The sequence below is a fragment of the Oncorhynchus mykiss genome, chromosome 3 (genome assembly GCF_013265735.2).
Source record: "Oncorhynchus mykiss isolate Arlee chromosome 3, USDA_OmykA_1.1, whole genome shotgun sequence".
NCBI classification, from domain to species: domain Eukaryota; kingdom Metazoa; phylum Chordata; class Actinopteri; order Salmoniformes; family Salmonidae; genus Oncorhynchus; species Oncorhynchus mykiss.
In genome coordinates this window covers 31,192,999-31,208,192 of record NC_048567.1, presented here as the reverse complement: position 1 = coordinate 31,208,192, position 15,194 = coordinate 31,192,999, and the positions used below count along the sequence as shown (strand labels likewise).

Genomic DNA, 15,194 nt, shown 5'->3' with positions numbered 1-15,194 from the left:
AATCTACAAGGTTTTTTCCTTTTTGAAAATGTATTGTGTGCATTGAACAGTATCTCCTCAAAGTGTTCCTTGTTTATCTCCTCTGTTTGTTTTTTTAACCCAACTCCCTAACACCCTTCCAGGAAAACTGCCTCCTCATTCCAGGTTAATCTTCACTCTCTGTGTTTCCTTTGTCACCGAATCCATGTAGCACATGCTAAGGTGCAGCTGGATCAAAAAAGGTCTGTCATTTTTCCCCACAAAGACTCTACTTACTAATGTGTGTGTGTGTGTGTGTGTGTGTGTGTGTGTGTGTGTGTGTGTGTGTGTGTGTGTGTGTGTGTGTGTGTGACAGTGATAGGCACAGCGCACTCTGCCAATACAACACGTTTTGAGAATGAGGACTGCAAGTCATTACACTGTTGTGCTCTTCTGCTGACACAAAGTCTAGTTAGTACCCCGTCTGAAATCTGAGACCTGAGGGAGAGATGAGTGATCAGATTCTGGATGGTGCCATTTCTCTACAGCTGCTCGAGGAACGTATCTTATGTGAGACTGTTAAACTACAGCAAAGGTCAAACAAAGCTCACTTCCCACTGGGCACATTTCATTGAAATGACATGGAAACAATGTTGATTCAACCAGTGTGTGCCCGGTGGGTTAATACTAGGATTCATCTTTCTGTCCCTGATCTAATGCATTAACTCTTGTAATGTTGGCTGTGTGACATTATTAAGAGAAACTCATATTATAGTATTGTCTCAGGCCAAAATACTCATCTTAATTGTGTTATTTATTGAGTTGCTCAGTGTCGACAGTCAGCAGTCTGTGTCAAATGGAACAGACACCCATCGGACTCGTTTCCAGGAAGACAGGCACAAGCACATTCATTCCCATCATGAAGACAACACTGATTCTTTCAGCGCAGAAAACTCCAAAGGCCAGTCACAAGCCTAGCATGGGGCTCACAGCACAATAAACACCCTTACAGCTTATCGTCACCCTCATCATCATCATCATTATATGATGATTCTCAGTCATTAGTCTGCGGTATGACACTAGGTTTTTTTATAGACATTCTTTTTTTTTAATCAATGATGAAGGAAAGCTAATGTTCTTTTGTGTGTGCCCTACACATAATATATAATTTTATGTCATTTGTTCTAATATAATGTTGCACCTTATATAACCTTGTAAACACAGAATGTTGTGCAAGGCGAGTACTTCGTTACAGTATTTCATCTGAGCAACTATAAGAGTGTTATTTATTTTCTTACCAATAAAATAGTAACCAGGGAATTATCGAAGTTAGCCCCAGTCTTTTCACTGTGTCTACAGTTGAAGTCAGAAGTTTACATACACCTTAGGAAAATACATTCTAACTCAGTTTCACAATTCCTGACATTTAATCCTTTTAAAAAAGTTACTGTTTTAGGTCAATTATGATCACCAATTTTTTTGAAGAATGTGAAATGTAAGAATAATAGTAGAGAGAATAATTTATTTCAGCTTTTATTTCTTTCATCACATACCCAGTGGGTCAGAAGTTTACATGCATTCAATTAGTATTTGGTAGCATTGCCTTTAAATTGTTTAACTTGGGTCAAATGTTTCAGACCCGTGAAAGCCTACCACCAGTAACACACTACGCCGCCAGGGACTCAAATCCTGCAGTGCCAGACGTGTCCCCCTGCTTAAGCCAGTACATGTCCAGGCCCGTCTGAAGTTTGCTAGAGAGCATTTGGATGATCCAGAAGAAGATTGGGAGAATGTCATATGGTCAGATGAAACCAAAATATAACTTTTTGGTAAAACCTCAACTCGTTGTGTTTGGAGGACAAAGAATGCTGAGTTGCATCCAAATAACACCATACCTACTGTGAAGCATGGGGGTGGAAACATCATGCTTTGGGGCTGTTTTTCTGCAAAGGGACCAGGACGACTGATCCGTGTAAAGGAAAGAATGAATGGGGCCATGTATCGTGAGATTTTGAGTGAAAACCTCCTTCCATCAGCAAGGGCATTGAAGATGAAACATGGCTGGGTCTTTCAGCATGACAATGATCCCAAACACACCGCCCGGGCAACAAAGGAGTGGCTTCGTAAGAAGCATTTCAAGGTCCTGGAGTGGCCTAGCCAGTCTCCAGATCTCAACCCCATAGAAAATCTTTGGAGGGAGTTGAAAGTCCGTGTTGCCCAGCAACAGCCCCAAAACATCACTGCTCTATAGGAGATCTGCATGAAGGAATGGGCCAAAATACCAGCAACGGTGTGTGAAAACCTTGTGAAGACTTTCATTGCCAACAAAGGGTATATAACAAAGTATTGAGACATTTTAGTTATTAACCAAATACTTATTTTACACCATATTTTCCAAATCAATTCATTAAAAGTCCTACAATGTGATTTTCTGGATTTTTTTTCTCTCATTTTGTCTGTCATAGTTGAAGTGTACCTATGATGAAAATTACAGGCCTCTCATCTTTTTAAGTGGGAGAACTTGCACAATTGGTGGCTGACTAAACGTTTTTTTGCCCCACTGTAAGTATTTGATACATCAGAAAAGCAGAATTTAATATTTGGTTTGTTTGTTTGCAATTACTGAGATCATACGTTTCCTGTAATTATTGACCAGGTTTGCACACACTGCAGCAGGGATTTTGGCCCACTCCTCCATACAGACCTTCTCCAGATCCTTCAGGTTTCGGGGCTGTCGCTGGGCAATACGGACTTTCAGCTCCCTCCAAAGATTTTATATTGTGTTCAGGTCTGGAGACTGGCTAGGCCACTCCAGGACCTTGAGATGCTTCTTACGGAGCCACTCCTTAATTTCTCTAGCTGTGTGTTTCGGGTCGTTGTCATGCTGGAAGACCCAGCCACACCCCATCTTCAATGCTCTTACTGAGAGAAGGAGGTTGTTGGCCAAGATCTCGCGATACATGGCCCCATCCATCCTCCCCTCAATATGGTGCAGTCGTCCTGTCCCCTTTTCAGAAAAGCATCCCCAATGAATGATGTTTCCACCTCCATGCTTCATGGTTGGGATGGTGTTCTTGGGGTTGTACTCATTCATCTTCTACTTCCTCAAAACACGGCGAGTGGAGTTTAGACCAAAAAGCTCTATTTTTGTCTCATCAGACCACATGACCTTCTCCCATTCCTCCTCTGGATCATCCAGATGGTCATTGGCAAACTTCAGATGGGCGCTGGCTTGAGCAGGGGGACCTTGCGTGCGCTGCAGGATTTTAATCCATGACGGCGTAGTGTGTTACTAATGGTTTTCTTTGAGACTGTGGTCCCAGCTCTCTTCAGGTCATTGACCAGGTCCTGCCGTGTAGTTCTGGGCTGATCCCTCATCTTCCTCATGATCATTGATGCCCCACGAGGTGAGATCTTGCATGGAGCCCCAGACCGAGGCTGATTGACCGTCATCTTGAACTTCTTCCATTTTCTAATAATTGCCCCAACAGTTGTTGCCTTCTCACCAAGCTGCTTGCCTATTGTCCTGTAGCCCATCCCAGCCTTGTGCAGGTCTACATTTTTATCCCTGATGTCCTTACACAGCTCTCTGGTCTTGGCCATTGTGGAGAGGTTGGAGTCTGTTTGATTGAGTGTGTGGACAGGTGTCTTTTATACAGGTAACGAGTTCAAACAGGTGCAGTTAATACAGGTAATGAGTGGAGAACAGGAGGGCTTCTTAAAGAAAAACGAACAGGTCTGTGAGAGCCGGAATCCTTACTGGTTGGTAGGTGATCAAATACTTATGTCATGCAATAAAATGCTAATTAATTACTTAAAAATCATACAATGTGATTTTCTGGATTTTTGTTTTAGATTCCGTCTCTCACCGTTGAAGTGTACCTATGATAAAAAATTACAGACCTCTACATGCTTTGTAAGTAGGAAAACCTGCAAAATCGGCAGTGTATCAAATACTTGTTCTCCCCACTGTATGCTTGAGGTCATTGTCCATTTGGAAGACCCATTTGCCACCAAGCTTTAACTTCCTGACTGACGTCTTGAGACATTGCTTCAATATATCCACAGAATTTTCCATCCTCAGGATGCCATTTATTTTGTGAAGTGCACCAGTCCCTCCTGCAGCAAAGCACCCCCAAAACATGATGCTGCCACCCCCGTGCTTCACAGTTGGGATGGTGTTCTTCGGCTTGCAAGCCTCCCCCTTTTTCCTCCAAACATAACAATGGTCATTATGGCCAAACAATTCTATTTTTGTTTCATCAGACCAGAGGACGTCTTCAAAAAGTAAGATCTTTGTCCCCATGTGCAGTTGCAAACCGTAGTCTGGCTTTTTATGGCGGTTTTGAAGCAGTGGCTTCTTCTTTGCTGAGCGGCCTTTCGGTTTTGTTGATATAGGACTCGTTTTACTGTGGATATATATACTTTTGTACCTGTTTCCTCCAGCATCTTCACAAGGTCCTTTGCTGTTGTTCTGGGATTGATTTGCTCTTTTCGCACCAAAGTACATTAATTTCTAGGAGACAGAATGCGTCTCCTTCCTGGGCGGTAGGACGGCTGTGTGGTCCCATGGTGTTTATACTTGCATACTATTGTCATGCGTTTGGAAATTGTCCGCAAGGATGAACCTTGCGGACAACCGACTTGAACCAGACTTGGAAGTCTACAATTTGTTTTCTGAGGTCTTGGCTGATTTATTTTGTATTTTTCCATGATGTCAAGCAAAGAGGCAGCGAGTTTGAAGGTAGGCCTTGAAATACATCCACAGGTACACCTCCAATTGACTCAAATTATGTCAGTTAGCCTATCAGAAGCTTCTAAAGCCATGACATCATTTTCTGGAATTTTCCAAGCTGTTTAAAGGCACAGTCAACTTAATGTATGTAAACTTCTGACCCACTGGAATTGTGATACAGTGAATTATAAGTGAAATAATCTGTCTGTAAACAATTGTTGGAAAAATTACTTGTGTCATGCACAAAGTAGATGTCCTAACCGACTTGCCAAAACTATAGTTTGTTAACAAGACATTTGTGGAGTGGTTGAAAAACAAGTGACGCCAACCTAAGTGTATGTAAACTTCAGACTTCAACTGTATGTACTTCCATGCAAAATTAACACACAATCACAAATGCATGACTGTTAACAAGAACTGCTTTGAGATTTATTTTACAATTGAGAAAAAACAAAATGAAACAAACTAATCGGTGCTAGAAATATTTTTTTTTTACAATATCATTGATAAAACATTGAAATGTATAGTCATTGTGCATCGCTTAATTCTTTTTCACACCATATCATGCATCAAACTGGATGCAAGTATAATTCAAATCATTTCTGTAAACCAAGCCAAAGAAGCTAAATTCTTATTTCTTAAAAAATGACATTTTTGTGGATCTACAGTATATATCTATATACACAATTTTTTAAAACATTTTTTTTATTTTTTTATTATATAAAATGATGATATAAAAAGTTCAAGAATGCACACACCTTTAAGAACAAAGAATGTTGAGCTATTGCAAATGGTAAAGATATGTCTTATGGAGTATGACATTTAATTGCGAGTCATTTACATGTAAAGGACTGCTCTTTTTATGGTTGAATTCAAAGCGGCAACATTTTAAAAGAGGAGTTGGTAACAAACCATACAATTGGAAAATTACTGTAAGTGATACTTCACATAAAAATGTTTTTTTTTTTAGCAAACTTGCATACTGTACGGCCATTCATTTTCACTGACTGATATGTAACCGAAAGCAGCATTTCAATTACTCTGAATGTTTACATTATCTGTTTAGTTTTGTCATACACTGACAGATTTCTGAGCAGGCCATTCATTATCAAAGATGTTGCAGAGTGACAAGAACCGAGAGAAGAAAATAATTTATCTTTCAAATTAAAACATATTTTGACAAATGCAGAATATCTTAAAACATGTTCTCTTTACAAATAAAATCTTAAACGTCTATAAGGTGCTACTTTAGCCTTTGAAGGGGTTCTTCCATTCTTTTGGTGTGTACAATGATTTTTCACCTTCTTCATATCAAGTATTGTACAGTTTTCTTTTCCCCTTAATTCGTTTTCACCACTTTAGTCACCATTGAAACAGTAGTCGTTTTTTTTGTCATGAAAAGATACAAAAAAACGTGTGTTTAACCTTGGTTCACTAAAATACATGCACAGATCAGACAAATAGCATATAAATACATTACAAAATAAGTGTTAAAAAAGCTTGGCAAATAAAATCTAATAAGACATGGTCCAGTCAGGCAGTATCACAACAAAAAAATAAGACTGATTCTGGCAGCTCAGTTTGGCCCAGTGCAGTAACTGTGAACAATGTTATCTTAGTGCAATGAAATTCTGGTCAGTTACACAGCCGTCTTTCTGTCTGTTTATCTGTCTCTTCCCTCAGCTCCAGACCACTCTACTACTTCTCCAGTTTCTCAAGAGCAGTGACGAACACCAGGTGATCTTCTGGTGACTTGCCATGGGTCTTGCTGAGGTGCAGTTTGACCGCGTGCTTGCTGACGAATGTCCGATTGCAAAGCCTGCACTGGTAAACTGAGCCAGTGTCGTCGTCTGGTGAGGTCAGGGATGCCAGGGTGCTGCCAAAAGTCATTTTGTCTGTGATCACTTTGGAGGCAGCCTGCTGCTCCCGTAGGTGTTCATTGGACAGCTTGGACAGGTCCTTCAAGCTGAAGCCCAGGTGAGACTCCAGGTGGCCGATGTAGGCGGACGCAGTCCTGAACTGCGAGGCACAGTCACCGCAGAGGAACACAGGCTGGCAGGAGTCCATGTTCTTCAGGAACTTGGTCCCGCCAGTTCGCCGGAGCTGGTACTTGACGTTGGCCAGCCAGTGAGAGATGGTGGTCATGGAGAGGCCTGTGAACTTACAGATGTGAACCCGCTCTTGGGGGCCGAGGTCCGTCATGGCGTAGCGGCCCTCCGGGGTCTCCCGCAGGCTAGAGCAGAACTGAGCCTGGAGGATGAGGAGGTGCTGGGGGTTCCAGTTGGACTGCCGCCCTTTCCTCTTCTGGACCGGGGAGAGGTCATCCAGAGCATCCTCGAACGCACTGCAGTCTGCGTCCGACTTCTCGGAGATGGATGACGGGGTGGAGGACTTGGGTGTCAGCCTGCCTGTAAGGTTCTTCACCATGTCTGAGATGTCCATCAAAGCATTCTCTCTCAGAGGAGAAGAAATGTCAGACAGAGACAGGTTTGACATTATGGGTTTGTTACCATTTATGCTGCTGTTGCTGTTGCTGACAGTGCTGCTGTTGCTGTTGCTGTTGTTGTTGTTGCGGTTGTTGTTGTCGTTTTTGGACTTCCTCAGGTCCATAGGCTGGTCGTTGCTCTCGTATTGATAGTAGCAGTTGATGGGCTCGGGTTGCTTGGCTTGAGTCTGGTTGAAGGCCGGTTTCTCCATCACGCTGTTGCTGATCTTGTAGAGCATGGCTAGCGGGTCGCCTGCGGGGCTGATGGGCTTGGAGGCCTTGCCCAGGTGGTTGTTCATGATTGACTGAAGTGCGCTGAGGGGGTTGATGAAAGGCCTCTCTGGTGAGTGATCGGTGATTATGCCCAAGCTGTTGGTGCCGTTGGTGATGGGTGACTGGCGAGTCTCTGGGCCGTTCTTTGAATGGCTGTGGTGGTTGTCTACCAGGCTCTCTTTGGGCTCCTTTTTGCAGACCAGCTCTGACTCTACATTTCCAGGGCTGCTGTTCCTCACGAGGGGCTTCCCGACGGTGAAGTCATTGGGTGCTGAGTGGTGGTCCCTCTGCTCTTTCAGTACAGGAGACGGCGACTTTAGGGAGGATGGATGACTGTGGCGGTCCAAGCTGACCAACTTCTCCTCTTTCTTCACAGCAGCAGCAACAGCTTTCCTTGTGACCTTCTCCACCAGCTCTTCCATGGCAGTAACATTGCTCCTGCGAGAGGGTGGAGATGCAGGGCTCCTGGGGGAGTGGATCACTGAGCTGGAATCCTGGGTCACCAGCCCGCGGAGCCCGCTGTTGAACACCGGCTGGATCTGCACACTCTGGACCGAGGAGTGCAGTGCTGCATGCTTCATGTGGCCCTGGAGCTGGTAAGCAGCGTGGATGCTGGGGTAGCCACCACCCCACTGAGGTGTGCCCGTCTGGGCCTTGCTGATGGCACTGGACACAGTGTTCTCCAGGGACTTGAGGATGTCCAAACCTCCTTTAGGAGCCTCCTCCAGGTCCTCCTCTGTCAGATACTTATACGACCCAGCGTTCACCTCAATCTTCTCACCTGGCTCTTCCATCTCCTCTTTGATCTTTTTCTCCCCTGGTTCGCTCGCCTCCATCCTCTCGTCTTCCGGTTCTCTCTTTTCGTCAGAGCCGCAGGAGAGTGCAGGGGAGACAGGCTGAGATTTGACACTGGGGACGGGAAGCCTGTTGGTGGTGGGTGGCAGAGGGATGGATTGGATCTTCTCCTCCACCACTGGGTCAAACACTAGCTGCTTGCCCTTTTTTGAGGCAGAATTGGTGACCTTGAGGAAGTGACCCGTGACCATCATGTGGGCAGTCAGCTGCTGCAGTGTATCGTGGGAGCTCCCACACTCCATGCACTTCAGGATCTGTGCCTTGCGAGCCTCGAACTGCCAAGTGTAGCTGGCACCGTTCTGATAGCCGTAGCGGTTGTTGGGTGTGACATAGGGGTTTGTCGTGGACTTGGGGTCTTTCCCAGTGTCCCCTTGGGGCATGTGGCCACCACTACCATGTACAGAGTCTGGGGAGCATGGGGATACCAGGGCGTCCTGGAGGGCTCTTTTTTTGGCAGAGGGCATCAGTTTAGTGGCCAGGGCTGGCACCGGTTCTTTGAGAGGCACTTTCTGATAATGCTTGGTCTTGATCATGTGGACGCTCAGGTCCTGCAGAGACTCGAAGGAGTGGCCGCAGTACATGCACTTGAGCACCTTCTGAGCGTCCTCTTTGCCCTCCATCTCCATCAGGGAGCGCTTGCGGGGCTTGGACCAGCGCTTGCCCCGCTCTTCCTCCTTGTCCTTGTTGTCGTCACGGTAGTGGCCCGACTCGTTCATGTGGACCGTGAGCCCCACCAGCGTGTCGTAGGCGCCGCTGCAGTCTTTGCAGCGGAACTTGCTGGCGCCGGTGAAGACTGAGCCGTAGAGCTTGTTGTTCTGGCGGTAGAGCTGTACCGTGCTGAACAGGCTGGGTTCAGGCAGCAGTTGGTAAGGGGTATGCTGGAGGGTCTTAGCCAAGGCTGCCTGGTGCCAGTCATAGGCCACAGCCCCACCGTTACTAGCACCGCCACCACCACTGCTGGTGCCACTGTTGCTACTGATGGAGTTAGCCGCGGTGCCGTTAGAGCTGCCACTGCTTCTGTGGTGGTAGGTGGTGGCGGTACTTCTTCTCCCATTGTGGTGGTGGCTGCTAGCATTGCTGTTCTCACTGTGGTTGTTGTTGTGTGTGGTGGTAGTGGTGGGGCTGGTGGCGGTGGGGATGGCGCCAGCAGTAGCCGGTGTGGCTTTCATGATGTCCATGGCAATGCTGGACCAGGAAGCATCTGAGATCAGGTTTGCATAGACAGCTTTCATCTGAGCCAGGCTGTCCCTCAGGGAGAGGCCATTGTTCAGTACAGAGGGGAGGGGGGCTTCCTCCCTCTCATGGCCATCCCTGGAGGAGGTGCTCTTGAAGTCCGTGAGCCGGTCGCTGGCATCGCTGAGGGGGGAGCCGTAACCAGCGTCTGGGTTGGTGCCGTTGCTGAGTGGAGAGGCCCGGTAGCTGGGCGGCTGGCCTCCATCCTCTCCCTCGTTGCAAAGGTACGCAGTGTCCTCCCCGTTCAGTGACAGCCCGTCATCCTGCAGGTGTTCCTCTTCGACTGCTCCTGCCTTAAACTCGTCCTCTGGCGAGTAAGCTGGAAGAGAGAGCGATAGAGAAAATGAAAAAAGGAGGTCAACAAAGTGAAATAAAAGATTTACAATGCACTAACACGAACACTGACAAAACTTAGTGATGAATAATCTGTTGCAGGAAATATGGGCTTTTATCTGTGTGTGTGTGTGTGTGTGTGTGTGCGCATGCGTATGTCTGAGTGTCAGTGGTGAAGAAATCTAGTTTCATAGAGAAAAAAGACACTAAAGTGTTGACATTTTCTTTCTTTACTCCCTATTTCATTGCCCATGCCTCCTGTTCCCTAGGATATCGCTAAGTGTGTAGCCTTGTCAGCCAGCTACTTGACTCTCCTCCTTTCCTTCTCCCTCATGCCTCATCTCTACACCCAATCATACACACACACACACATACACACACACACACACACACACACACACACACACACACACACACAGTGAACTTCACTTTATTTAGTCATTCACATGGTGAGCTTACGCAACCAATCAGGAGGGAGGGAAACAAAACACTCATTCTGGGATGTTGCTGCATCTCCTTCAGGCCACTCTCACTGAGTTAACAAATACAATGATATTAAATACCAGACAGTACTGTCAAGTCGTCTCTACAATGTCAAATAGGGGAGTGACACTCCTTGACTGTCTCTGTTATGTTTGAGAGGTAGACATGGGTATGGGTCATACTATACATGGCGTTCTGTATTTTCTTCCCTGACACATACAGCGTGTAAACAATTTATCATCAAAAAACACAGGGGATGAAACTACAACATAACGTAACAGGTGAGAGAGAGAGAGAGAGAGAGAGAGAGGGAGAGAATAAGGGAAAATATTGTGAGGGTGTCTGCGAGCAAGTAGAACGTCAGGGAGGGGGGGGGCAGAGTAAAAAGAGGTGGAGAGGGAGAGCGAGAGACGGAGCAAGGGAGGGAGACAGGAAAGACGGCCCCCTCAGTTCTCCCTTTATCTCCTTCCTCCGTGGTGAGATGTGTGTCCCAGATGCCAGCATCAGTCTCTCCTGATGAAACAGATGTGCTGTCAGCTTCAAACAGCACGCTAACCTGTCATATCATAATCTAAGTGGACATAATACCTGATATATGTACACTGGCACCATTTACTGCTGCCTGAGAGGAGATGGGAGGGAAAAAAGGCGAGCAGCTGCATATGGAAGTGTGTGTGTGTGCATGTGCACGTGCGCATGTTTGTGTGTGTGTGTGTGCCTGCATTGGTGTGTGCCATTCGCATGTTCTCATACGTGTAGGTTTTAACGCGGTAGCTTTCGAACATAAAGGCCCTAACGTTGTCTATAGGTTTGTATTTTCTGTCTATGACTGATAGGCCCTTCTCTCCAAATGAGCCACATACTGTATTCTCCTCATTCTCTTGATTCCTGACAGGATTTGGAGGGAAACGAGCGCAGCACAGGAGAACCTGGCTGTGTTTCAATCCCACTGACAGGCAGAAGCTGAGACAGTTCCTAAAACTCTGAAAATCCCTAACACAGCAGATTAGCATTAGCTGTATACTGTACAAGCTCTAACTGTAAAACATGTCCCCGTTATTATGCCAGCCTTCCCCTCACCAACGGCCAACCTGTGCTTGAAAATAAAGAGGACTATGAAATCATACAGTAAAATGGCTATTCAGTCGTCACTAGCCTCTGATCAGTTCCAGTGAACTCATGTGAATTACTATGTCCACATCATCAGTGCCAAAAACAGCATTTTGGCAGCCCCACAAATCTACGGAATGAAAGGGTGAATGGAACGGGAGAAAAATGTCTGAGTGAATGACAAAATACAGACTGGGAGGGGAGGGGCAGGGAATGGTGAACGACAGGACGTGAAGGAAACCCTTTGACGATAGCTGTCAATCAATGCTTATCCCCTCATGTTGTCATGGAAACAACAAAGAGAGAGCCTGCAGACAAAAGAACGACCTAAAACATCTGTAAAATCACAGGTTGGAAAGTGGAAGGCTTCAGATACCATGAATATGGGATCTTATGATGAAACCCATCAAAAAATTAAGCCTAGGTAGAGAATTGTGAAACATAAAATCTATATATTATATATTTTGTGATTAAATTGCAAGCAGATGACAATGCCCCCTCCCCCCCTACACATTATTTTTTATATATTTTTTTATAAACAGAAATAGGACAGCTTTATCAGTTCAGCCATTCATGAAACCCGATCAAACACAACGACTCAAAATCCGACTGGTGACCGAATCCCGCCTCCTCAATGTGTCCTAGACCTAGACGCACTTATGAGGGGAGACGGGAGCGAGGGGAGGGGTTTGGCGTGCCGTCCCCGGTGGTTTAGCTTGCCGAGCGGGTGATGGCTGTGAGCGGGGCCATCTGCACGGGCGTAAAGGCGCCTGTCACTTCTGCTCCGGGACGCCTCGACGTCAAGGGGACAGGTGGTGGCGCGGCCAGGATGTGTCCGAGGCCTGTGCTGTCACAAACGGCCCGGATCACGCCATGTCACCGCAACGCACACACTAAACAGCACGCCATTTCTCGGGCACCACACACACACGTACACATAATAAACATAATCAACCCCACGGAAGATCTACATTGTTCTGAAGAAAGTGGTTAGTGGACAGTCCATCTATATTATGTGCATCAAACCACACAATCAGTAACAGGCCGACTGCACGTCTGTGGACATGTAACAAGGAAGCCTTGACTGTTACCAAACAAAGTAAACCCTAGCTTCGTCTCACGTCAGGGGGTTTCCAGATGTGTGTAGTCTTGTAGGAGAGGAGACCGACAGACAGAGAGACAGAGACAGAGAGACACGGGTTTAGACGGTGTTATGATTAATGAGGATGACTGTGTTCCTTTTCACTCTGTACTGTCTCAACACAATGTTAGGGCTGGAGGTGACACACACACACACACACACACACACACTAGTCTGTTTCATTTGACTTGGGGAATGATAACAAATGAAATGTAATCACATGCACATCAGCGTTTTAGCAGAGAGTAGCTCGGCGTCATATCACTTCTTCTCAAACTTTGGCATCTCGGTCTGGCCCTTCCATTTTGTGTTTTTGTTGTCTTTCCTAATTCTGCTAGTTGTTAAATCAATAAATCTCTCCGTCAGGCTGGCGGTGCCTCGCCATTTGGCCGCAGTCAAACCCAAACAAAACAGATAAGAAAAGCAAAAAGGCGATGAAACGAGAGAGGGAGGGAGAGAACGGGAGGATGAGACCAGTCAGTTACTCCGCCATCCGACCCCATTTCCCGTCCCCAACACCCCTCCTATTTCCTTACACACATCTCTCTATTTATCTGATGTGATTTTGGGAAGAGGGGTGCAATCACCGCAGTCATTTGCGCCACTAATGTCCAATCCCGGCCCCCTTCACTCATGTGATTTAGGCTGGTGTTGGAGTGGGCTAGTGGGGGTATGGGGAGCTGGGAGGGAGGTGGGGGCCAGGGGCCATTTATCCCACGCTCTAATGGGAAACTGGCAGTCTTATTCCTTCCCCTACATTCTGTTTGTCACCCTGCTCCTCCATTACAGTCCTCTCAGCCCTGATGGCTTTGGACAGGAGCTGATCAAAAAGCCATCGCTTGACCTACGCGCCGTGGCAGCCCGACGAGAACGACTTGCGCCAGCCAGAGAGAGAGAGGGATGAGATAGAGGAGGAGGGGGAGGTGGGTAGGATGAGTGTATGTGAAGGGGATGAGGAAGACGGGTGGGGGGTGATAGCTCCTCGGACCAGGACAAGAGGGGAGGCGGTTGTAAATAAAATGACATTATTACTTATTCTGTCCCGTCATGTAGAAAACCCAATTATGGTAATGTCTGCTGCCGGGCCCGCCGTGTCAGAGAGAGGGAGAGCAGACAGAGAGCATGCTGGGTTGTGGATTCCTCTGGAGCGGCTAACGTGAGAGAGCAGTGGGCTGCCTGCATGTCGGTCTGCCCACCGAGGCCCTCCTCTCCCTCCCCTGACGGTACACACTTAGAAAAAAGGGTTCCAATTGGGTTCTTTGGCTGTCCCCATTTTTGGTTCAAGGTAGAACTATTTTGGGCTCCATGTAGAATTTTCTGGGGAAAGGGTTCTATATGGAACTCAATATTTTTATTTCACCTTTATTTAACCAGGTAGGCTAGTTGAGAACAAGTTCTCATTTACAACTGCGACTTCACCAAGAAAAAGCAAAGCAGTGTGACACAAACAACAACACAGAGATGGAATAAACAAACATACAGTCAATAACACAAAGTCTATGTACAGCGTGTGCAAATGAGGTAAGGGAGGTAAGGCAATAAATAGGCCATAGTGGCGAAATAATGGCATTGAAGCTCATCTGATGTCCAAAGGAGGGCCAGAAGTATACAGAATGGTGTCGTCTGCATAGAGGTGGATCAGAGAATCACCAGCAGCAAGAGCGACATCGTTGATGTATACAGAGAAAAGAGTCACCCCGAGAATTGAACCCTGTGGCACCCCCATAGAGACTGACAGAGGTCCGGACAACAGGCCCTCCGATTTGACACACTGAACTCTATCTGAGAAGTAGTTGGTGAACCAGGCGAGGCAGTCATTAGAGAAACCAAGGCTGTTGAGTCTGCCGATAAGAATGTGGTGATTGACAGAGTCGAAAGCCTTGGCCAGGTTGACGAATACAGCTGCACAGGTGGTTATGATATAGTTTAGGACCTTGAGTGTGGCTGAGGTGCACCCATGACCAGCTCGGAAACCAGATTGCATAGCGGAGAAGTTGACCAGGGTAGGGGTGGCCAGGTGGAAAGCATGGACAGCCGTAGAAAAATGCTTTTTGAAATTCTCAATTATTGTGGATTTATCGGTGGTGACAGCGTTTCCTATCCTCAGTGCAGTGGGCAGCGGGGAGGAGGTGCTCTTATTCTCCATGGACTTTACAGTGTCCCAGAACTGTTTGGAGTTTGTGCTGCAGAATGAACATTTATTTTTGAAAAAGCTAGCCTTAGCTTTCCTAACTGCCTGTGTATATTGGTTCCTAACTTCCCTAAAAAGTTGCAAATCGTGGGGGCTATTCGATGCTAATGCCGTTCGCCACAGGATGTTTTTGTGCTGGTCAAGGGCAGTCAGATCTGGAGTGAACCACGGGCTATATCTGTTCCTGGTTCTACATTTTTTGAATGGGGCATGTTTATTTAAGATTGTGAGGAAATCGCTTTTAAAGAACGACCAGTCATCTTCTACTGACGGAATGAGGTCAATATCCTCCCAGGATACCCGGGCCAGGTCAATTAGAAAGGCCTACTCGCTGAAGTTTTTTGGGAGCGTTTGACAGTGATAGGGTTCTAGGGTTCTAGGGTTCTACATGGAACCA

At 46.4% G+C, this 15,194-nt stretch overlaps 1 protein-coding gene across 2 annotated transcripts in view; it reads right to left on the bottom strand.

Moving 5' to 3' along the window:
- Positions 1-5,094: 5,094 nt before the first annotated feature.
- The window catches only part of LOC110518315 (teashirt homolog 1), a 40,701-nt gene continuing 30,601 nt past the window's right edge, over positions 5,095-15,194 (bottom strand). For both annotated transcript variants that reach the window (XM_021595953.2, XM_021595949.2), the window contains exon 3: positions 5,095-9,858. In XM_021595953.2, the coding sequence (XP_021451628.2) occupies positions 6,392-9,858 (3,467 nt within the window). In that variant the 3' untranslated portion in view covers positions 5,095-6,391. The remainder of the gene's footprint in view (positions 9,859-15,194) is intronic.